General features: G+C 41.4%; 1 protein-coding gene across 2 annotated transcripts in view; it reads left to right on the forward strand.

Moving 5' to 3' along the window:
• The first annotated feature begins 7331 nt into the window (after positions 1-7331).
• The window catches only part of ptafr (platelet-activating factor receptor), a 29744-nt gene continuing 11398 nt past the window's right edge, over positions 7332-25677 (forward strand). Inside the window, exons 1-2 of one of the 2 annotated variants that reach the window (XM_065288272.2) lie at positions 7332-7437; positions 18266-21413. In XM_065288272.2, the coding sequence (XP_065144344.2) occupies positions 18266-19360 (1095 nt within the window). In that variant the 5' untranslated portion in view covers positions 7332-7437 and the 3' untranslated portion in view covers positions 19361-21413. Of the gene's footprint in view, positions 7438-18265; positions 21414-25677 lie in introns of those variants that run through there. The other variant, XM_073812255.1, reaches the window with a different exon arrangement.

The raw sequence follows: 25677 nt of genomic DNA on the forward strand, positions 1-25677 counted from the left end.
TGCATGCTTTTCCTCTGTGGAACAGTTTAAAATAAAACAAAAGGTGATAACAGATGCAGAATGGTTCGGAAGGGTGACCAGAAGATGTACTGGTTCTCTCATTTAACTTTTAACATATAGGTTATACACAGTGTATGCATGTGTTATTTTTAAGTATTTTTATATTTTGATGTTCAAATAACCCAGCTTCAACTGTGTGTGTGTTTTACAAGACATGATGGGACCTGCCCAGGAATCAGTGTGCACGACTGCACAACAGTGACACAATTTTCTTTGTATTTTTGCAATCACTTTTATATTCAGTAGAGATGCACTGATACAAAATTTCTGAGCTGATACTCGATTAAGTGAAAAACATCTACAGATACCCATAGTTTTGCTTTTTCAAGTTTCAAACTATTATGTCATTTTAAGTGGAAAAAATGCTTTTATTAATATATATAATTTTCTTTTCAACTTTTCATTCCCAGCGGCTTACAAATATCAAGAGTAAAAATAATAAAACATTTAAATGTATTATTCAAAAAATAAAATGTTTTATTTTCAATACATTACTGCATAGTCTTTTTAAGGTTATGTAACATAACTTCTATTGGTACATGTTGTACTTTGTAAGTCATTCCATCCTACATCTTCCTGTGAAAAAACATCAATATTTCTACCTGGATGGACTCAAGAGCCTTTAGGCTTTTTAAAACTCCCAACCAATCAGAATCCAGATATACAGCAGACATAAGACGCCTCACCTCATTCCACCCCATCAAAGGAACAACGTCATTCAGCGCACCATCATCAACAATGTCTTTTTCATTGTTGTTTACAGCACAGTTCAGAGATGTACTGTATGAGGAGCAAAAGGTGTTCACCACTAAGGGTTTTAGCTGGAATGTGATTCTTTCTATCTTCACCATATTGCATGAAGCCTTCAGGGTGCAGGCCAACATTCCCGAAGAGCACCTGGGTGAATTTGGCCCATCACTTTCCCGGATTCCATCTGCAGGGCCTTGCCTCTGTGCGGAATGATTGAGGTTTAAAAAATTGCATTGATCGTGAGAGTGTGCTGCCCAGACATGGCCCATTTTTAATTTATAGACTTAAAGCCATGCAGTTTTTCATATATAAGTATATGCCGTGTGTTACTGGAAATGTACATGTAAAAGATTTAGCTGTATAAAGTAACTGCAAATGTATGCAAGGATGTAAGGATAGATAGCAGAGCAAGCAACTCCAGCAATTAAACTGTCCTACCGCATGCACTCATCAGACTTTTGGTGGAAAATATTTCACTATTTAGAGTTTTTGTATGCTTGAACAATACTGCATAGAGCTGGGCGTTATGAGCAAAAATTCATATCGCAGTATATATATATATATATATATATATATATATATATATATATATATAAATATATATCATATTTTTTTTAGGAATGTCGGTATATGATATATATCTGTTATTTTTTACAAAAAGGATAACAATTTTACTTAAGTCATGGCCTTTATTTAATTTTATTTAAACAGTTTGCATAATATTTGTGACTAAAGTTGTACCATAAGTAACACTTCCTCAAAACAAAAATTAATGCTATACCATGCAGTACCATATAAAAAATTTAATCCTTGTTAGAGCCTTTATTTTTCCCAAAATGACTGTCTGCTCAAGTCCATGATGGGTTTGGGTGGTAAATGTTTGTCATACCGAAGTTGTTTTGCTGGGATTAGTTGACTTTATATGCAAACCAGTGAAGCTCTTAAAGGGACACTTCACCCATTTGCATTAAGCTTTGTATAGTTAGAACCCCAGTTATGTTTTTGAATGGTCATGCATCATTTTCTCAGTTGCCGCTGAGACAGGAGAAATACAGATTTCAGTGTTGCACTTCCTTCTTTCATTGATGTAAAAATCATCATTTTGCATCATTAAAAGAAGGAAGTGCAATATCTTTGTTGAGGGAGTGAGACTACAAACACCCCTTTTCTCTGTCAAATAGGCACCAAATTCTAAATGTATGTTACATCTCGACTACAAATATGACACACTTTCAATAAAGATTAATGTTTCTACGGGGGAAATGCTCCTTTAATCATTTCTTTTTTTAACCTTGCTTTGTGCACATGGGCATTATCATGTTGGAATAGAAAAGTGTCCTGCCCATACTAATTAAAATTATTGAATGAATAAAATTAAAAACACAACAATTCTCATTAATATACTATTACTGCATAATTTTGTTTGGAATAATTTGTGGAAAAAATAGTTCATGCGTGTGTCAAATGAAGATTCTGACTAATAGTACAGCATATAGTAAAGACTTTGTACTATTCAACACCAGCACTACATTGTAAAAAGTAAAAGCTGGATTAACTTTAAAAAATACTTCACTTAACACTCCTAAAAATAAAGGTGCTTAAAAGGTTTTTCACAGCGATGCCATAGAAGAAACTTTTTTGGTTCTCCAAAGAACCATTTAGTCCAAGTTTTTTAAAGAACCATATCTTTAACACATTTTTATAATCTGAAGAACCTTTTATTTACCTTAAAGAACCTTTTGTGATACAAAAAGGTTCTTTAGATGCTAAAGGTGCTTTCAAAAACCTTTCAGATAGAAAGTCTAAAGTTCTTCTATGGCATCGTGTGTTGCCAAATGTTACCAATTGAAGTAATTATTAGAAGTAAATCCAACTTTTACTTTTTACATTGTATCTTTTTGAGAAATTTTTATATGGACTTTATGGACAATATCTCCATCTAGAGGATTTTGCATTCACTGCACATTTAACCCAATGTGACATGAATTGTTTTATGGAAACACACGCACGCACGCACGCACGCACGCACGCACGCACGCACGCACGCACGCACGCACGCACACACACACACACACACACACACACACACACACACGACCCAATTTCAGTTTCTTCATCCACATATCTTGATCAGTATCTTGATCCAAGTGTAAGGTTGTGAACATCTAAAAAGGGTTTAATAAATGTTATCCATTTATGTGCACATTGAAAATTTCTATTATGAACTTTGTGGACAATATCTTTATCTAGATGATTTTGCATTCACTGCACATTTAACCCAATATGACCTGAATTATTTGATTGAAACAAACACACACGCACACACATGACCCTTTTACAGTATCTTCATCCACGTAGTATCTTGATCAGTATCTTGATCCAAGTGTTGTGAACACCTAAAACACTCTGTGAGAGATCATAAAGACCACAGTGAGAATGTTTATGAAGATTGATTTTAGATAAAAGGGATGACGTGTGTTTTGTGCATTGTGGTTTGATGTGAGTGAAAGTATAAAAGTTTGTTATTTCCCTGGTGTATAATTCCCACTATCAATATTTAATCTGATATTCTGTAGCTTCATTAGAGTAGGATGTGTATTTTAGTGTTTGCGTGCAAGTTTTTAACTTAAATGTGCTGTATGTAACATCAGCCTCTTTCAGTCATTTTGGTAAATTATTATTGATCTACCAGAATGAATTTACCAGTAAATACAAAATTTACTGATAAACAAAATACTAAATACTTTTACCAGTAAGACATCATTAACACATCAGTACCAAAATACCGGTAAACTCTGTAAAAAAAGTGGAACCTTATGAAAATTAACCATGGTTTTATTGTGGTAAAAGTGTAGTAATCATGGTTTTGGTGTATTGATTACTATCAGAAAAATTATGGTTTTACTACACTAACTATGGTTTAACAATGGTTTTTGAAAACCATAGCTGTCAAAACCATGGTTATTTTGTGGTTACCATGGTTTTACAGTAACCATGTTTTTTTTTTTACCTGTAGCGAAACCATAATTAATTTAGTAAGGGAAGTTACCTCTAAACTGCCACGCGGGCGAGCTCACCCTTACGAAAATATAATGTTTGTGGTAAAAGTGTTTTTTTTTTGTGTGTATTAATTACTATAAGCCAAACCATGGTTTCACTACACTAACCATGGTGTAACCATTGTTTTTGAAAACTTACTAGAGTAACCATGGTTTTTTGGTTTTAAGTGTAGTAAAACCATGGTTAATTTTCTTAAGGGCAGTGTTGCATTTGTAAAGTCTGACAGACTTTTATGTGTTACAGAGCACCTGTTTCATTGCCAAAAACAATGTTATTTTGTGTATTTGGTATAATATAATGTGTTTGCGTGGTTTATGGTTAAAAAATTATTTTCCATATAACATACATCTTTGTAGCCCCAGATTTCACTCTCTTCCTGAAACGCACGGATTTGAAAAGCTCTGTGTCCCTGATTGGCCAGGTAATCTGTACATTGTGATTGGCCTGAATACCTCTGATGTCCTAGAAACGTGACGCTCCTTACCATGTTTTTTGTTGTCTGCAAATTACAAACACGCTCATGTGGATTTTATACCTCAATCTGTTGCTCATTTTGAAGGTTGCATCCTCCGGATGGAGCTTTTATGAGCTATTGTGGTCTCCTTTAGGCAACCGTAATAACTGGCAACCGAGCTGTCGAATAACACTGTTGGGTAAATTGTCAATGGGCAGGATCACACAGACCAAAACAAACTTAGCATGTTTTCTAAATATCTACGAATATATTACAGTATTTGTTTATTTAGTACAGTCAAAAACCTATACATACAACTCATTTAATGCCTATATAAAGTGGCATTCTGTGTTCACAAGGACAGAACTGTTCTTACACGTCGAGAGGTAATGCACTACCGACTAAACTTGTCTTGGGAAATGATAATGGATGCACATGTACAAAACTAATCCCATGATGAATCACTACTAATTAATTCTACTGAAATTGTATTAATCATAGCTCTTATCAATACAATTAGGAGATTTCCATCAATTGAAAAGACATCTACAAATTAATGTATTTTTCTTAGCCTTAGCACTAATGTTGAATTTGGCTAGTTTGGACTACACAATATTATTTAATAAGCTATTAAATATTAAAGTATTTAGCTTGTAGCTGCTGGTTGTTGATGTCATTCAACCTCTCTTATCAGTGCATCTTAATTTGAAAAGACACAAAGAGGGCAAGAAAACAACTTGATTACTTGAGATCCATTGCAAATCTCTTAATTGGATTAAAATGAATCTAATGATCATTGTGTGTAAAGTTTTGAAAATTATTTGAAACTGAATCTCCTAATAGGAAATTAGTTTGTTATTATATATGAGCCTTTTTGTGAAATAATACACACAACAGATGGGGACACATTTGAAATCATCAATAACGAAATAAAAATGAGACCATATTCTAGGAGCCTTAGGGCTTTTCACACTGCGCCTAAACACTGAGAATTTGAAGGTTTACGAATGCACAGTCAGTCACAGGTTAACCCCTGGTTAAGAATGAACAGTGTGAAACAGATAGAATAAACAGATATATTATATAAACCGTGGTTAACTATTTCCAGTGTCAAAATTTGGTCAGAAATCTGTAGGTTCATTAGAGAGATAGCAATCCACTTGCAATCCAGAAACATTGTTTATAACAAAACACGATGTCTCAGTAAGTAGTACATAAATGGCATAATAATTAATAATTAATCATCGTAGTGATTAATAATTTGTATCAAGAGTTGCAAAAGAAAGAATTTGTCTAAATCAACGGTTAGGCAGATTGTATGAAATATATTAAATGCCATTATTTCTCTTTAAAGGAATGGCTATCCAAAAAAACGGCCTTGGAGTATAATTTATCATATTTTTGCACATTCAGATGCACAGTTAAAAGCTAAGAAGTTGTATCCATGTAATTTTTCTGGCTAATAATGTGCATAAATTGTCCATTAGAAAACCACTGAACAAGAGAATCTATGGGTAGTTAGAAGAGTTCAATAATTCATTTTTAGTGTGGCTGTTATATCATCTAAGAGCAAATTTCCTGTGTGTCCTAATGTTGCCAAAGCATCGAGTAACGCAAGCTGCTTTCTGTTTCCTATGCAGTCACATGTTTCAGTATATTGAAACCTTTATAGGAAATGGATATGAATAATACCAATGCACGGAAGAAAGAAAGAAAGAAAGAAAGAAAGAAAGAAAGAAAGAAAGAAAGAAGAAAACTTCTCTACAAGCACCTTTATTTTAAAAGTGTACTGCACTATTTCACACCTTTACAAACTCTACACAGGCCTCTACACATCTTTGACTCACTAATTTAATTTTAGAAACGATCATCATACTACAGTTTTTTTGAATTGCTAAAACACTAACCCCCAATCTCTGAACCAAATTCATAGTGGCCTAAACCCATTTGTCAAATCATGCACTCTTTTTGCAAAATTCTAAACACAAACTTCTCACTAAAACACACATTTCACACTGCAATGCACTTGTTTTATAAATGCTAAACACATGCAGGCAGAAGTTGAACACAACTAAAACACCGTTATCATCGAGTAAACACAACAACTCAAAATTCTACACACTTTTATCTAATGGTATTTTTTTACCAATTGTGTGAATTGGAAACAGTCTGAGAGGCAGATGAAGAGTATGAGGAAGAAAAGGACACCAGAGACAATGCATTTGGCAAAATTTGCTGTTGGATTGCTGACTTTTTACAAAATACAAGTGCTGCTTACAGTAATATTGAAAACTTACTATTACTTGCAGTACTTACAGTAAAGTATTCACTATATTCACTGAACTAAACTTGTGATTACAGTAATAGAGATGTTTAACAGTATTTGTCAAGTGTGTTGTTATGTACAATAAACATGTATTTTTCTGTAAGCAGATCTCCTGGATGTTGTGTTTTCCATTTTTTAAGGTAGTGTCTAATGGATGCTTGTAGTGTTTTATATTATAGACTTATGTGTTTATGATTTGAAAGCTTAGTTTGATTTTGAGTACAAGTGAAATGGTTTTGAAGCAATTGTTTGATTTTGCTAGAAGAGTCAGGGGTTCTGTGAATTTTTTTTAAAATTGGGATTTGTGTTTAAGGTTTTGAGAAAATGAGTGAAGGTTTCAAAAAATGTGTTTTAGCAATTCAGAAAAACTGTAATAGATCATTTATATAAGCAATGATCTTGTTCGTATGAACAACTGCTTAATCCATAAGTGGCAAATTTCCAAATTTTCCTGATTTTCTCCAACCAAATGGATCCTATTAAATTCAGTTCATGAAACAGAAACAGCCATAACACTGTTGTTAGTTAAAGCATTGCAAAAATCTCATAGCTGTTGCGAGCCAGAAAGAAGTGCAATAAATTTCCTGTGTGTGTGTGTGTGTGTGTGTGTGTGTGTGAGAGAGAGAGAGAGAGAGAGAGAGAGAGAAAAAGAAAGAGAGAAAAAGAGAGAAAGAGAGGGGTGTGACTTTGAACGTGAGCAAAGCGAATAAAGGCTGGTGGTGCGCGCACTTCAGAGAGAGCGTGAGGAGCGCGTGCTGGAACAAACACATTGATCTCGATAAACGAGGTGGGTTACAATAAATTATTACATTTTTAGTTAAATAACAGTCTTACCTTGAATATAGAGCATACGAGTTTAAATATAGCACGAGACAATGTAAAAAACTCACATTAATATGATGAGATGGAAGTTGATGAAAGCTGAACTAGTTTAAATCGTTAAACAAACGCATATTTCTGAGAGTCTTTCGTAATTTTCGTCTCTTATGTTGTAACTTTGGGTGTAAGACAAATTTCCCGTCAAGATGAGCCACATTTATAGCTTTATACGACGTGCAATGCAGGAAAAACCCCTTTGTTTATGTTTCACACGCAACATTCCTATGGTGCTGAAAACGAATTTTAGTCTAAACCTTTTAAGCAAAATGCAGTGCGTTTTCCAAAATAATAATAATAATTAATTTTGTATATTTTTGGGTAGGCTACAGATAAAAACAGTCTTACAGCAAATATGCTACATGTTTTTAAACAACAATACTTTGCTACGCCAGCTGCAATGCAGGAGGAGGTTTTTATGTGCAAATTTTATGAGCACATGATGAAACAAATGTGTCGTTCCCTTTCAGTCGGTCACTATAGTTGATCACTACGATTCAGTCGGTCACTACGATTCAGTCGTGACCGACGAATTGGGAACAGCTCCGCGGCGACCTATCTACTTCGAGAAACTATGAAAACGCCAATGAACTTGGCATGCAGGTATTTGCATAATGCCGGCGCCACCTCGCCAGGTGCGTATATAAGCCGCAGGTGCACAATACCAAATCAGCTTTTATTGCTTCGAAGCCGGCAGATATCTGCTCTCGAGAAGCGAAACTGATCTTCGTAGATCCTGTGTGTGAAGGGAAAAAAGATCTCAGCTTGCCGAAGTTGGTTGGGCTAAGCACCTCAGCGGAGGCTCGCAGTGTTTTTCTCCACCCTTTCTCTCTCTCTCTCTCTGTCTCTTTAATTTAGGACTTGAGTTCGAGTGAGTGCGTTGCCTCTCCCTGTGTGTTTCACCAGCTTGCACAAAAGATTTTTGCTAAAAAGAGCAGCACATCTGAGCTTTGTGTCTTTTTAAAGACAGCCATCATTCGTGTCACGGTCGGGTCCGTCTTTTTAAAGATGGAATTCTGTCCGTGGTCCATTGCTGGATGCAGTGTGTTCATCGCTCCCCTGGATGGCCACGAGCGTTGTCTTTCGTGTCTGGGGCTCCAGCACGCTGAGGCAGCGTTTCGTGATAGTTCATGCTCCGTCTGCGAGGGCATGACTATGGCGGATTTGCGGAGACGGGTGTCGTTCCTCCAGCAACGGCCCCCGCCTTCCAAGCCTGGTGCTGCTAAGGGCGCAGCTACCAGGCTTGCGAAGGATGACCTCTGTATAACGGTGCTGGGTCGGTCTGCTGGTTCGTCCAGTAGCTCCCAGCGCCCTGATCCGTTGCCAGTGGAGGTCCCGATGGAGACGAGCGGCCCGTGTTCTACGGTGTCCTCACGCTCTGTCGAGCCTCCACCGGTAACACAGTCTCACCCCATTTCGTCAATATTTGACGACACTTGACCATTCGTCAATATGTGACGCGGAGGGTATACCTTTCGCGTCATTTTTTGACGAACTGGGGACTTCAATACTATTACGTCCGTTGCATTCTCTTCTCCTATTTTCTTACCAATTTCGCGTCGGTTTAGGGTTAGATTAGCAGTTCTCCGCGGCCAAGAAGCAGACTCATCACTCAGATCATGCCACTTCGGAAGCGTCCTGCCCCATCCACGTCGGCGCCTCAGCCTGCTCCTCACAGAGGGAGTCCTGCGGCGGCCGCCCCCGTTCCTCCCCGGGGCTCTTCTAAGAAGCAAGGAACCGGTCATCAACAGCCCGCCCCGCCCGCTCAGCCCGCTTCGAAGGGTGGAAAAAGGAAGTCGAAGCGGCCCTGAGACGAGCAACCTAGAGATGGAGGGGATCGCTCTTCGGGAGATGGTGAAGGCACCACTCCCCCCACTACTCACCCACCCAGCAGCGGACTCAGGTGAGTGTTACCGTACACAACACTGCTGTCGGTGCGGCCAATACGCACACACAAGCGATCACCTCCGTTGAGCCTGCCGCGGGTACACCGATCGTGCCTTTAGTCCCCCTCGCACCGTATCTGGGGGCATGGGAACAGCTTCCCAGCCCGTCGCGTTGGCTTTTACGCACGATTCGTCTCGGCTATGCGATCCAGTTTGCCCGCCGTCCCCCCAAATTCTCCGGCGTTCGTTTCACTGCGGTGAGAGCTGCCGATGCGCATGTCCTCCGTGTGGAGATTGCTGTCCTATTGGCGAAGGACGCGATCGAGCTGGTCCCTCCAGCCGAGATGAGGTCGGGGTTTTACAGCCCTTACTTTATTGTACCCAAGAAAAGTGGCAGCTTGCGACCGATCCTGTACCTGCGTTCGCTGAATCGTGCACTTCACAGAATACCGTTCAAGATGCTGACGCCCAAGCGCATATTTCCAAGCATTCGTCCAAACGATTGGTTTGCATCTATCGACCTGAAGGACGCGTACTTCCACGTATCGATTCTCCCCCGGCACAGGCCGTTTCTCCGCTTTGCGTTCAAGGGGCGAGCATACCAGTACAAAGTCCTCCCATTCAGGCTCTCTCTGTCACCCCGTGTATTCATCAAAGTAGTGGAGGGGGCTTTAAAACCCCTGAGAGAGAAAGGTGTGCGCATTCTCGCGTATCTAGACAATTGGCTCATAATAGCTCAAACACGTCAGACGCTGTGCGATCACAGAGATTTAACTCTACAACACCTCACTCGTTTGGGTCTTCGGGTCAACTGGGAAAAGAGCAAGCTTTGCCCTGTGCAAAGAATCTCTTTTCTCGGGATGGAACTGGACTCGGTCGATTTGACAGCTCGTCTAACAGAAGCACGTGTACAGTTGATTCTGACTTGCCTGAATACATTCAAGAGCAAGAGCGCGGTCCTGCTGAAACAATTTCAGAAGCTCCGACCGCTTCAGCATTGGCTTCACGACCGAGTCACGAGGAGAGCGTGGCTGCGCGACTTTCATCGTGTTATCATTACACCTGCGTGTCGTCGCACTTTCGCCCCGTGGTCAGACCGTGCGTTTCTCCTAGCCGGTGTGCCTCTGAGACAGGTCTCCAGGCATGCAATAGTATGCACAGATGCTTCAGACACGGGGTGGGGGGCCACGTACGACTGGCTTGCGGCTTCGGGGGTCTGGACAGCACCCCAGCTGCATTGGCACATAAACTGCCGAGAAATGTGGGCTGTATATCTTGCGCTCGTCCGTTTCAGCAACGAGTTACGGGGCAAAGACGTATTAGTTCGCACAGACAATACTGCGACCGTAGATCATGTACATCAATCGCCAAGGCAGTTTACGCTCGCGTCACCTGTCGCATCTCGCCAGTCACCTCCTCACTTGGAGTCAGAAGAATTTGAGGTCTCTTCGTGCCATTTACATTCCGGGCACGCTCAATATAGAGGCGGATGCGCTCTCTCGGGCTGCGCGCCCCAGCGAATGGCGACTCCACCCCATAGTGGTTCAGCAGATTTGGAGACGTTTCGGCAAAGCGCAGATAGATCTGTTTGCTTCCCCAGAGACGGCCCATTGTCGCCTGTTCTATTCACTAGCCGACGACTCGCTCGGCTGGATGCATTGGCACACAGCTGGCCGCGAAACATGCGCAAATATGTGTTCCCCCCGGTGAGCCTCATTGCGCAAACCCTATGCAAGATCCGGGAGGACAAGGAGAGCGTGCTGTTAGTGGCACCATATTGGACAACCAGGAGTTGGTTTCCAGAACTCTTTCTCCTCGCGACAGCCCCTCCTTGGAAGATTCCCCTGAGGAAGGACCTTCTTTCTCAACAAGAGGGCACATTATGGCACCCGCGCCCCGACCTTTTGAACCTCCATGTGTGTTCTCTGGACGGGGCACGGAGGATTTGAGTGATTTACAGCAAGAGGTATCTAACACTATTGCTGCAGCGCGAGCCCGTCTACGAGACAGGCTTACGCGCTTAAATGGAATCTGTTTGTCGACTGGTGTTCTTCCCAACGTGAGAACCCCCGAGAATGCCCGATTAGTGTTGTGCTTTTATATCTCCAGCATCGTTTGGAGAATAGGTTTTTCACCATCCACCATTAAGGTCGATATCGCTGCAATATCAGCTCACCATTCACCCGTAAACGGTAGGACAGTGGGTCAGCACGACCTGGTCATTAAATTTCTCAGAGGCGCCCGATGGCTTAATCCTTCGCGTCCTCCCTCTATTCCTCCTTGGGACCTGTCCTTGGTGCTGAAATCACTCCAGGAAGCCCCATTTGAGCCTCTGCATAGTGTGAGTGTTAAATTTCTTACTATGAAGGCTTTAATTCTCCTGGCTTTGGCTTCTGTTAAGAGGATAGGGTATATTCATGCATTTTCGGTCGATGATTCATGCCTTCAGTTCGGGCCAGCTGCATCCAGCGTAACACTGAGACCCCGGCCCGGCTTCGTGCCCAAAGTTCCCACCACTCCTTTCAGGGATCAGGTGGTGAACCTGCAAGCGCTGTCTTTGGAGGAGGCAGACCCAGCCATGGCTTTGTTGTGGCCTGTTTGCGCTACGTGTGTATATTGACAGGACGCAAAGCTTTAGGACCTCAGATCAGCTCTTTGTCTGTTACGTTGGTCAGCAGAAAGGGAAAGCTGTCACCAAGCAGAGGATGTCCCATTGGATTGTGGATCCTATAGCCCTTGCATATCAAAAGCAAGACGTGCCTTGTCCATTTAATTTACGTGCTCACTCTACACGCAGTGTGGCATCATCTTGGGCACTGGCTCGCGGTTCCTCGCTAATGGACATTTGTAGAGCTGCAGGCTGGGCGACACCTAATATGTTCACGAGATTCTATAGTGTTCGTGTCGAGCCGGTATCCACTCTGGTTCTTTCTTCTAACTAGTTAAGAACACAGAGGGTCGGCTCGTGTGTCGGCTTGGAGCCTCTATTTTGGTGCTGCACATTTGCACCATTATGGAAGGCCATTGAGTCAAAAACGTCACAAAAACTGTTTTTGGCTCTCCTCCACCGCCCTGATAGCCGATGTTGCGGAGCATCTGTTGTCAGCCTATCACTGATGTATTCTTTGTAAACCTGTGTAGGCTAGGCGCCCACATTTGGCCCCTACGTGGGGTTCATTTGTGTGTATAGTCCGTGGGGTTCTAATCCTCCACGTTTTTCCTTAGCAGAGCCTGCTCTACATCTCTCTGCATACCATGTATTGTTCAGAGAGTTCTATATGAGCAACCCGTCGGTTGTTTCATATTTTTTGTCATCCATTCAACCTTCTTAGGGGATGGCTTCCACAGTGTTCCTAGCTCCGCTCAGTTTAGGTCGCTTCCCCAGTTCGCTGGTTCACTATCGTGGGTTATGGAACAGGTAGTGACCGGCCTTCTGCATTTCGCCTTAGGTTCCGCCCCTTATGTGGAGGGCGGAGGGCTTTTGCAGGCACTGGAAGGGTTCAGCTGCAGTGGCGTTTTGGTAGGGATTCCCAACGTCATAGTGACCGACTGAAAGGGAACGTCTTGGTTACGTATGTAACCCTCGTTCCCTGAAGGAAGGGAACGGAGACGTCACGTCCCGTTGCCACAGTTTACTGTTCCATTACTGTTTTTCAGGCAGGGCACTGCTGCTCTGCTTTCTCAGCAATAATATAGCTGATTTGGTATTGTGCACCTGCGGCTTATATACGCACCTGGCGGGGCGGCGCCGGCATTATGCAAATACCTGCATGCCAAGTTCATTGGCGTTTTCATAGTTATTCGAAGTAGGTCACCGCGGAGCGGTTCCCAATTCGTCGGTCACGACGTGACGTCTCCGTTCCCTTCCTTCAGGAAACGAGGGTTACATACGTAACCGAGAAGTTTTTGTAAATTATTCAAATAAATGTCATTCCTTTGGTTAATTTGTTTCTTTTAAAAACAAAATGTTGAATGCTTCCTCATGTGTAAGTCACTTGGGACAAAAGCGCATTGTTTAGGAATAAATAAATAATGTCCTGCATAATAGCTGAAATTTACATCTTTTGCTATGTAATCTGTAATTGTATTCAAATATTTTGCTATATAACATTTTTAATGACGCAGACATTTTGTTTTATTACAGTTTTTCTGAATGGCTAAAACACATTTATTGAAACATCACTCATTTGATCAAAACCTTAAACACAAATCCATATTGTCAAACTAAATTCACAGAACCCCTGAATTTTCTAGCAAAATCAAACAATTCCTTCAAAACCATTTCACCTGTACTCAAAATCAAACAAAGCTTTCAAATCACAAACATATAAGTTTATAATATAATACACAGCAATACAGAGCATTTACATTTTTTCATTTAGCTGACGCTTTTATCCAAAGCGACTTACAATTGCTATATATATGTCAGAGGTCGTACGCCTCTGGAGCAGGGGTTAAGTGTTTTGCTCAGGGACACAATGGTGTGTCACAGTGGATTCGAACCCGGGTCTCTCACAATTGCAATTGTCTTATCCACTGCGCCCTCACCACCTCACAGAGCATCCATTAGACACTACCTTAAAAAAATTTAAAACACAACATCCAGGACATCTGCTTACAGAAAAATACATGTTTATTGTATATAACAACAAGTACTATTAAAAATCTCTATTACTGTTTAGTTCAGTGAATATAGTGAATACTTTACTGTTAGTACTGCAAGTAATCGTCGGTTTTCAATATTACTGTAAGCAACACTTTTATTTTGCAAAAAATCAACAAATTTTGCCTATTGCATCGTCTCTGGTGTCCTGCTCTTCCTCATACTCTTTATTTGCCTCTCAGACTGTTTCCAATCCACACAACTAGTAAATACGATTAGAAAAAAAGTGATGACAACTGTGTTGTAGTTGTGTTCTTTTTTTGCCTGTTTGTGTTTAGCATTTATAAAACAAGTGCATTGCAGTGTAAAATGTGTGTTTTAGTGAGATGTTTGTATTTAGAGTATTGCAAAAAGAGTGCATGATTTGACAAATGGGTTTAGGCAACTATGAATTTGGTTCGAGGATTGGGGTTTAGTATTTAGCAATTCAGAATAACTGTATTATTATTATTTACCACGGGGCTGATGAATGCTTTATTCTGATTATTCATTGATTATTTATCTGTAAAGCGCACACCTGATTTGTCAAATGTCTTAAAGCAATGTCTGTGGTCACTGTGGTGTAAGCAGAATAATTGACTCGGGTCCTTTGAATTATTTAAAAATAATGCACACCCACAGTGTAACAGTGCTTCACCTCGTGCCACACTATTACCTTGCATTCTGCATTATTTTCTAATAATTCAATGGCCTGTTGTCAATTATATATATATATATATATATATTTACGCATTTGGTCAAGAGTACATTTATGTGCTGTTTTCAAAACATGCTAATGTTAAAATACCTATAGTCAGACAGAGAAATGAAAAGGCAGTGAGTTTGTAAAAAGCTTGTAAGTATGCTGAAGTAGGCTATGTTTGCATAAACTTCATTTACTTTGCATATAAGCTCAGTTCAATATAAAGTTGACGTCCCCGTTGAAGTCTTTTCTGATTTATGTAATCCCAGACTGGTTTGATGATGGTTATATCATGGCTCAGTGGCAGACAGTTTTTTTATTTAAAAAAATTAGTTATTATGGAAATTAAAAATTTAGTTTTGACACACTGAAGAAATTAAAGAAACATATTAAAAAACATTTTGTTATTTTTATTCACGCTTGTGTTATAAAGTGTCATTTGATCCCCAATGACTTTCTTTGTTCTTCAGAACCCAAATGCAGATAAATAAATAAATAAGCTAACCCATGCCTATACTGTGTTAGACTTGATGAGACTAGTTTTAGTGCACTTACGTATTGTTGTTCTTGTGTTGCTAACTGCTTCCATTGTTACCTCATTTATCGCTTTGGACAAAATCTTCTGCTAAATGACTAAATGTAAATGTAAAAAAATTTCTGTTTCAGTGCATATTCTCTGTTTTAGGATGTTTACTTTTAAATAATGTGTAACAACTAAAACAACAGCGATATCCACAAGAAAAAGTAGAGGAGTAACACAACACGTAAAGGCGGGGTGCATGATCTCTGAAAGCCAATGTTGATATTTGAAATCACCAACACAAACACGCCCCTACCCCAATAGAATCTTGACTATCTTTTGATAGACCCACCCCACACATCAGTGTTTCCCATACATAGGCTCCACTTGGGCGGTGCGCCCAGGTAAATTGCGACCCGCCCAGGTAAAAAAAATCACTTTACGAAATTCCGTATTTTCTGAACTCGACTGGATGACCCGTGTTTTGGAGAGAGCGAGAGAGAGAGAGCGCGAGAGAGAGAGCGCACGCGAGAGAGAGAGGTGGGGGTCGGGTGACCGTGAAGATGATGCACCCGTCATAAACTCATCATCCAGCGCGGCAAACTGGATCAACTGCAGCAGCACATACGGAGCAGCCAGGGAACACACTGCAACCAAAATGTTCGCATATGCTTATGTGCATATGTGTTTATAGCATCTAAGTTGGCTTCATTTTGCGTGCAAGCACGTTGTGTCTCTCCGGTTGAGTGTCCGTTCACGTGCTCTCTGTTTCTCAATGAATTGGGCGCGACACGAAGCAACCTCAGTGTCACATTGTATCCTTTCATGTTTCTGAACTTGAGCAGAGTTTTACCATTAGAGGTCTTTCTTCACTGAGGACGCGGGACCCGTACGTTCCGGGTTTATATTTTAAATGGTCAGTTGGGTCCGGGTCGGTCCTAGTTCATTACTTCAGGCCCCAAGTCTGATTAATATTGTGTGTAAAACCCGAGTCCATCGGAGAACGGCCGTGAGCGCTACCGCGCTAAAGCTCGAGTGCTGTTTCAGCGTGCCTCCGGTTTCTATGGCGATAGCAACTGGCTCTTGTCACGACCACGCGCCGCTTCATTTTCTTTATCCCATTTTTTAATAATCTTACTATTAATAGACAATATCTTTACTAAAATCTAAACAGTTTGCACAGAGATTGTAGCAAAAAGCAGTGATAATACTGAATGAGCAAAGCTCTAGCTGACTCAGGATATAAAAAACGCAAAGCTGTAATGTAAAGTCTGTCATCGGGACAGCAAGTAGACTTTTAAATCTGAAATAATTAGTGAATTAAGCTTTTTTTAATCAGCAAAAGAGAAATAGAAAGCAGAAGCAGTAAAAGTGCCTATCTTATAGAAGTTATTAACATTATAACATCAGTCACATTTATAATCTATAGACCTGCACTGTCTATATAGGCTATAGTATACATAGTATTGTATATAATTGAGTTTGATAAAAGGGGTCATCAAATTGCTTCATATATCAGTGCAAAAACATAAAGTGTTTTCGTGGTGCTTTGACAAACAGTGTCAGCTTTGTTTATGGCAAAAAAGTTTGGGGTGGTTAGATTAATGAACTATATTGTGAAATTAATATAGATGTTTTATAAATCAAAGTATTGTGTTGTGTCACACATTATTAGTTCTTTGTCACATGTATAGTAGACAATTTTTTGTCGGTGGATAATAATGATTGCCCTTTTCACCAGCTACCACCACAAGTAAATTTCAGATCTGTGGGAAACACTGCACATACACAACCAAGGCAACGATGTTGTTTAGTTGACACACACCTTACTGCTGATTGGCTACAAGTGTGTTTTGGTACTCGGCCTGACTTCGTTCTCCAAAGTGTTTTTCGAAAATCATGCACCCCGCCTTTAAAATATACTGTATGACACAAGTGGAATGAATTTATTAATTTAAAGGTCCCGTTCTTTCTGTGTCCTTTCCCCTTGGTGCTGCGCCCCTATGCCCCGATATACCGCATAACCACTTTTTGCACCACTGATTACACACTAACTAAATAAAAAAAAAATGGGATCAGGAAGAGACCTTTAATTTTGGGGTGAGCTTTACCTTTAAACATGTTATTATTGGTGAACCATTTTTGTGCCTAAGTAGCATTGCTGTATGAAGATAGATCACATAGCAAAGCATTTATAATTATTTATAGTCCATTATATTTAAAACCAATTATTAACTGATAGCAGAGCCGGAGAGTAACAGAGTTTATTTACTTGAGTACAGTACTTATATAGATTAATGATGTCTTCATCGAAATGTAACAATGTTACGATTAAATGTAGCAAATACGTAAGCATCTATTTAAACGAACAAAAAGTGGCGGCCGGTGACTTCTTTTTTCGAGGACGCACGATGCAAAGTTTGTCACAACATGTATGTAGCCCTTGGTGTGTGGTTCGTCATTACAAAATATGTGTTCTGCGCGTTGAGTGAACCTAAGTGCATCACATGTTTTGTCAAAATAAGTGCCTGCTGCAGACGCGTCTAAAGGGTTTATGATAAAAAAGACGCTCTCGTTTGCCAGATACTCATATAATCCCATGCGTAATCAGAGTTTACTGTTTTGGGAGTGTTTTGAATGTATTTTGTGAACGTGAGCGTCTCTTTTATCATTAACGGTTTTGACACGTGTGCAGCAGGCTTATTTCGATAAAACACGTGATGCACATGGTTTACATGATGCAACAAACACATATGACACTCCGAACATATATTTTGAATTTGCGCTCCTCGGAAGAGCAGTCACCGGCTGCCACTGCGTACAAAAAGTACATTTTGTGTTATTGAAAGTTATGTATTAATACTATGTATTAACATTGAGACCAGACTGGCTTAACATGAGCACTTTACAGCGAAACTTTATTAAACTCACAAAATGAGAATATGTAATGCTCATAATGTCTTATTTATCTCATGCATCTCTTTTCAGATGTTCAACATGGTGACCCCTGCAGACTGGAAGACTGGCGTCAAAGTTTTCGAGAACCAAACGCCAGACGGAAACACATCCTCGAAATTCATTGACTCTGAGTTTCGTTACACCCTCTTCCCCATCTTCTATGGCGTGGTCTTTGTCTTAGGATTGGCAGCCAACTGCTACGCACTTTATGTATTGCACAAAATGCGGGACTCTAAAGCCATGAATGAGATTCGCATCTACATGACCAACCTGACGATTGCAGACTTGCTGTTCGTGTCCGCTCTACCGTTCTGGATCGGGTACTATGCAAACAACGGCAACTGGAAGTATTCGGATGTTTTCTGTCGCATCACAGGGTCTTTCTTTTTTATTAACACCTACTGCTCCGTCTTCTTTCTTGCTGTTATCAGCATTAACCGTTACTGGGCTGTTACCAGGCCACTGGTCGCCGCTTCTTCCGACTGCTGGAAACGTGGAGCGATCATCTCAGCGGGCGTCTGGGCCGTCACTCTTTCAGCTTCGATTAAATCTCTCATTGTTCGTGGGGTCCCGGAAGACGACGAGAAAAAACGCTGCTTCGAGGGTTATCATAAAGAGACTGATGATACGAAATACACAGTCGCCACAACGCATTTCCTTATTATCGGCGTGTTTTTTGTCGTCTTCTTAATAGTGATTCTGTGCAACGTCTCAATCGCTCGAACTCTTCTGTCTCAACCCATCAGTCAGCCCCGAGCCAGTACAGGGAAGCGACCCGGCGGCACAAAGCGGAGAGCTTTGAAGATGCTGTTTGCCGTTGTGGGCGTGTTTGTGATCTGTTTCTTACCCCATCATGTGGTGCAGGGTCCGTGGGTTCTGGCAGTGTTGGGCCTAACTCAATGGAGCGAGGATACTCGTCAACTCATTAATGATGCTCATCAGATCACACTCATGCTGATGGGATTAAATTGCATTCTGGATCCTCTGGTGTATTGCTTTGCCACCACAAAGTTTCGCAAATACATTCAGGGTCACTTTAAAAAGGTCAAGAATGAGAAAAACTGCTCACGTCAGACGCTAAGCACAGCTATGTCTTTGAAGAGCAGAAAGCAGACCGAGTTATGAATGTTTCCAAAAGTATAGATGACTCTCGATGTTTGTTTATTAATTTATTAATTCATTTCACAATTCAAAGTTTGCTCCACAGTAACTTGCATGCATTGGTGGCGTAGCTCCTGAACTATTTTAAGCGTTATTATTTTATGTGTTTATTTAAAGGAATGGGTCAAAATGAAAAATACAAGCTTCTATTATCAACTTTAAGTTTATTTATGAAGAGACACTGTAAAACAATTACAGTTTTTTACGATTGCTTACACACAAAATCTTTTCATGTCACACGATTTTTGAAACCTCTCACTCAAAGTGCAAAACTACATGCCAAATCTTCAAAACCATAAGCTATTTCTCAGCCTTTGACTCAGTTTTCAATTGCATAAAACACTTTTTTCAAAACACTACACACAATTCTCTACCTAAAACACAAAGATCTATGAGGAAGTGACTTGCTTTCTTTTTTTCAAACACAACCAATCAAAATGCTACACTTATTCACCAGGTCACACAGACACACTCCTCACAATGTGTAAACACTAATTGCTTTACTGATCACTTACCAATCACTGCTTTACTTTACAGTAGTATAGATAGGCCTATAAATAGGTCAAAGGTCAGATTACCTGTTTTGGCAATCTGCACCCCACCCCCCTGCCAGATCCTGGACCGGGACCCCACACAATTTACTGTATTCTACTGTAAAGAATATACTTTTGGTTTACATGTTTATAGTTTTGTTGTATGCTAATGTATACAACAGTAATATTTGGCCTAATAAATATTTTCTGTTTCTACATTGCATTAGCATTTCCATTGTACTTGTTACCCCTCTCAGCAGATTACTTTCACTGTAAAACATTGTATTGAAATGTAGATATAAGCCTATGGAAGACCAAAGAGCCTTAGATTTTGAACAGCAGTGTTTAGATGGTATATCCCCAAATGTATTATTATGAAAGAAGTGTTTGACATTTGATGCAAATGCTTCATGCTGACATGTGTTTGTGGCATTTCGAATGCAGTGTTGCATTTTGAATGAGATGTGAGCTACTTTGCATTTTGTGTCTGCAGTTTTGAGAATTGTGTGTAGAGTTTTAAAAAAAAGGAGACTTCATTTTGAAAATGTGTGTAAGCAATTAGTAAAAACTGTAAACCTGGTGGTGTTGTTAACCCAAATTTGACCCTCAGGTTGAACTGGTTACAGACATGAAACTCTTGGTGCTCCTAATCTCTTCATCACAAAGACTTTTGCACTGTTAGCCTTTAGGCTCACATCACTGGGTATCTGCTGAAATATATGATGTAATGTATACATAATATGTGGTTCTAAGATTGTAATTTAATATTCATGTTTAGGATTATTTTAAAGGTCATGGTGCGATGAGTAAAAAGGTCTCATTTCTATAAGTCTAAGATAAGATGGATCAAGGTTTTAGAACTTAGGATAGAAGATGCATTTCTTGTAGAGGTGGGGTTTTGCCAGGATACTTCTGGCTAGTTTGACCAGGTGTTCTAATGTATCACTTGGCACAGGTCAAACTGGATTTTTGTAGTTTTAGGATGTCTTTCTTTGTCTCAAACTGTGTATAAAAGGTGGCCTGGCAAAACATTCTGGGAGTCATTCTGTTACCAGAAGCTCCCACACTTTGTGTGTATTCAAACCTTATGGAGGCATTCTGTTCAGAAGCTCCCACACTATGGGCCCTATCTTGCACCCAGTGCAATTGACGTTGTCAGTGATGCATGTATCATTCGTATTTTGCACCGGCGCACAGCGGGTTTTTCCCTCCACAGACGCACGTCGGCAAACTAGGGAATGAACTTGCGCTCCCTGGGCGGTTCAGCGCAAAAAAGGAGGCGTGTTGTGGCGCAAACCATCCCTGATGCTATTTTGCAGTTTTAAAAAACAATTGCGCCACTGACCAAAAAAAAAATAGTCTAAAGTCAGTGGCGCGTTGCGCGTGGTTCATTATGCTATTATAAGGGCGCATGCGTGACCATAATGTATAGCGTGCACAACGCACACACACTTTGCTTATCTAATCTAGACAGATGCAACCGTTATTTTTGCAAATCATAAATTGTAACAATAAAAAATATTAACACATTAGATAAGGAAAAACATTGTGGTGAGCATTGTGGTGATAGTTTTTATTTATTGTGTGGCTGCGTTAAAAAATTATCATGCAAATAACGATTAAAATATTTTCAAGTTTGTTGTATGGCTGTAATGCGTTTATTTTATGTAAATAATAATTAAAATGTTTTCATAAGAAACCTTAATGTATATGAACTTGATTTGTAAGTGTACTTTGGGGTTGGATTTTGCTTGCGTTTCTTGGTTCCGATTTTAAAGCCCCCAAACCCTTTCAGCGGTGAGGGTGGACGCAGCGATGTCCTCTGCTGGCGTCAGGTCCTGAGGCAGATCCACCTCCCGTTACACGGCGTGCTCGATTTATGCTGGCAAGCTTGGGATTCCCCCGTCTCCTGACATCATTGTAGCGCTTGGCGCAACAATGGGGATGCCAGCTGATGAGACAATTGTGGCTATTTCCTCTCACGCCTGTTTAACCGACGCTGATTTGGGCGGGTTTCTCCCATCCCCATACAAAACAACTTCTCTGTCTTTGACTGCTCTTACAAGAACGTCAGTCTCCTCGGCTGTGAACCGCTCCTGGCGTGCGCCTGGTAAATCCGTCATAATAATAGCAACCCGCCATGGAACTTGCGCCCTTGCATTTAAAGGGAATGTTGGATAGCGTTCTGATTGGTTTATTTGACGTTATGCCCAAACCACACCTATGAATAATGAACCTACTTCAGACCATCCCCTTATTGATTTGCATCTGGCGCAAGAGTTATTTCTCCCACCGGGAAAATAGCAACAGCGCCCAAGATCCGCCCACAAAGTCACTTGCGCTTTGCGCTTCGCACTTGTGTTTCAGATCGTTAAAATAGGGCCCTATGTGTGTATTACAACATCATGGAAGAAATCTTTAACAAGAATCTTCCTAGACCACTTTGTGTGTCTTGCCAGGTATGATTTTAACTTTGTGCTGATCTTTTAGCTGTGGATATTTTGGATTGATGAATGATTGATTTAAGTGTAACCTGCCTGGCAAAATAAATGGGTAACATCAATACATTTTAAATCTTGTCTTTAATTATAGCTTTCTATGTAATTTCTAATGTAAATGTATTTATAATCTTAAATGCACTTTGTAAAAAAACAGCCTTGAGGTAGTTTGACTACGACAACAAATACTAGATTGTTTTGAATGACTGGGCGTAAAGTAGCTTTGTTGTCATGGGGTGACTTTCTGATGGCGGAACTAAATGTTGGAGATTGTTCCGCCCGGACCGAAAAGCGCAAACACCAGCACTTCCGGGTTCTCGGGGAGGGAAAATTAGGCGCGATCAGGCGCAGGTGTGACAAGCGGACGTGGTGATCGTGGATTAGACGACCGAGAGAAGAGGAGGAGGATATAAGGGGCTTCAGAAGTTGCCAATGGTGCAGTTTATTCGAGCTGACCTGGTGAGAGGAAGTAGAGCGTGGGAGCAAGTGCAGCGCCGAAGAGACGGAGGATTTACGAGTGACTGGGTGAAGGAGGATATAGGAAAACAGGAATTGGCTGAGTATTTACTTTATGCAACCAGGATGTGTGTGCTCAAGCATTTAAATTGAATGATCCGTGCTAAGTGTGTGCAATAGGAATACTCACTGGAAGTGTCGCTGGGAGAGGAGTTCTGGCAGCAGGAACATGCAGGAAGGAGGATTTCAGCTGGCCACTAGAAAGAGAAAGACACAGAGAGGAGAGTATTAGCATCTGTTTGTGAGTACCATTGTATAACTTGTGGAAGTCATAACTGATGGGCGTGTGAATCACGGGGCGAATATTCTGAGTCTAGTTGTCGTAGGAAGACAGCCCCACTGTGAAAGAGTGTTGTGGGAGAGCCAGAAACCCGCAGAATAAAGGAAGGAGCAGGGGAGCCAGGACGGCGACGATTGCTTTTTCATCTGCAGCGAAGACGGCGCCCAGTGAAACCCCAGGACAAATTCCAGTCCGTTGTTGGTTGGTGACCCTAGATCACTGAAGTGTGTGTGGAGTGCAGTGGGTGAGTCCGGGTCCTTGTCGTGAGTGTGTACACGTGAAGAATAATTGCAGTGCTGTGCTTGTGTTGTCAGTGACCACCTCTGGACCGAAGGAGTTCCGGGAAACAAGTGGAAGTCGTATTCTGGTGCAGCAACACCTAAATTATGTGCCTCATCTGACCCCCCCCCCCCCCCCCCTTGTGTGGACACCAAGTAAGGACGATCTGGTTCCGGAGCTCAGTGTTGACACCCCGGGCTGACATCGAGGAAATCCTCTGGTCCTGCTGAGGCGGTGGGGAGAACTAACAAGGCAATTGAGACTTTTTGTACTACAGAGGGAGATATCTGTAATAAGGAAAATTTATGGTGGAGAGAAGATAATGTCGGTGTGAGTACTTACGTCTGTCGTGGAGCCCTTCGAAGTTCGCCCCTGTCTAGATCTCTGACCCCGTCAGCTGGAGGAGAGGAGAGGGAAGCGTTCGGCCCACCGCAGCAGTCGGCAGCTTCACCGAGACATTGGAGTCTTCGCCTAGGCCAACATTAGGATCTCCACCACCGCTAAAGGTCTGTACATTCCTTGCCACTCACCGTTTCGGAAAACCTCACCTGTCATAAGTATATCAGTCCGGGAGAGAATTGTTCACGTCCCTGTGAGAGTAAAGGTCGAGTCGTCAGTAAAAGTATTCAGTGCCTGTCGTAGCTAAGAGCTACATGCTTGTGTCTAATGTCGCCCCTGTGAGAGTAAAAGTCCCAGTCACCAGCCAAAGTACTTACCTCCCATCATAGCTAAGAGCTAGTTGCTTGTGTCAACCGTCGCCCCTGTGAGAGTAAAAGTCCCAGTCGCCAGCTAAAGTTCTTACCTCCCGTCATAGCTAAGAGCTAGTTGCTTGTGTCAGCCGTCGCCCCTGTGAGAGTAAAAGTCCCAGTCACCAGCCAAAGTACTTACCTCCCGTCATAGCTAAGAGCTAGTTGCTTGTGTCAACCGTCGCCCCTGTGAGAGTAAAAGTCCCAGTCGACAGCTAAAGTTCTTACCTCCCATCATAGCTAAGAGCTACTTGCTTGTGTCAACCGACGCCCCTGTGAGTAAAAGTCCCAGTCGCCAGCTAAAGTACTTACCTCCCGTCATAGCTAAGAGCTAGTTGCTTGTGTCAACCGTCGCCCCTGTGAGAGTAAAAGTCCCAGTCACCAGCCAAAGTACTTACCTCCCGTCATAGCTAAGACTTATTGGGTTGTGTCCAACGTCGCCCCTGTGAGAGTAAAAGTCCCAGTCGCCAGCTAAAGTACTTACCTCCTGTCATAGCTGAGGGTTATCTATTAGCACTATACGCCGCCCCTGTGAGAACAAAACCCCAGTCATCACTGGAAAAACTTACCTCGTGTTGATCTTTTAGAACCACCAAGCAGTGTCAAGCAGCGCCCTAAGGAGAGGAACACCTCAGCCATCCGAAATACTTACCCTGTGTTGATCTTTCAGAACCACCAAGCAGTGTCAAGCAGCGCCCTAAGGAGAGGAACGCCTCAGCCATCCGAAATACTTACCTTGTGTTGCTCTGTCAGAACCATCAAGCAGCGCCCTAAGGAGAGTAACGCCCCAGTCATCCGAGACCCCTGCCTGTATCTCCATCTCAGGACAAAAACCAACGGGATACTTACCTCAGGGTCCTTCTGTGTGGTCCTCCAACGGACAGAGCTGGGTTAATCGCCAAACGGGGATCCAGGTACTATACTTTCCTTGCTTAACTACTCACCCTTGTCTCTCTTTGCGCTCAGGAGAGGGCGGGAGCTCCAGGATCGGCGGCCTGCAGAAGGAAACAGAAACAGGAGATTTCGGAATGAACTGAAAAAAGTCGCCAGGAAACTGGGTCGAAGAGGCCCAAGACTGACCCTCATCCAAGCTTTGGATTTTAGCTCCCCTTCCCCCTCATTGATTTTAAGTAATTTAATAAAGTTTGTTTTAAATTTTACCTACCTCCTCTCGTTTGGCTGGTCATTGGGGTGCTTTTGGGAACTCCCTGAGGTGAATACTAGGGAGGGGCGTGACTTGCAACATCTGTGGTCTGCTCCGACCTGTGACATTCTGGAATTGTCATCATCACTGGAATTATAGCACTTAGGGGTTTCCCGGACAGGGTTTAGATTAATCCAGGACCTTGACCTTATATTATATAACGAAATTGAATAGTTTTTGCAATCATACCTTACAAAAACAATACTAGTGTGCATCTTGAGACAA

Source organism: Paramisgurnus dabryanus, chromosome 17, assembly GCF_030506205.2.
Source record: "Paramisgurnus dabryanus chromosome 17, PD_genome_1.1, whole genome shotgun sequence".
In the NCBI taxonomy this organism is placed as follows: domain Eukaryota; kingdom Metazoa; phylum Chordata; class Actinopteri; order Cypriniformes; family Cobitidae; genus Paramisgurnus; species Paramisgurnus dabryanus.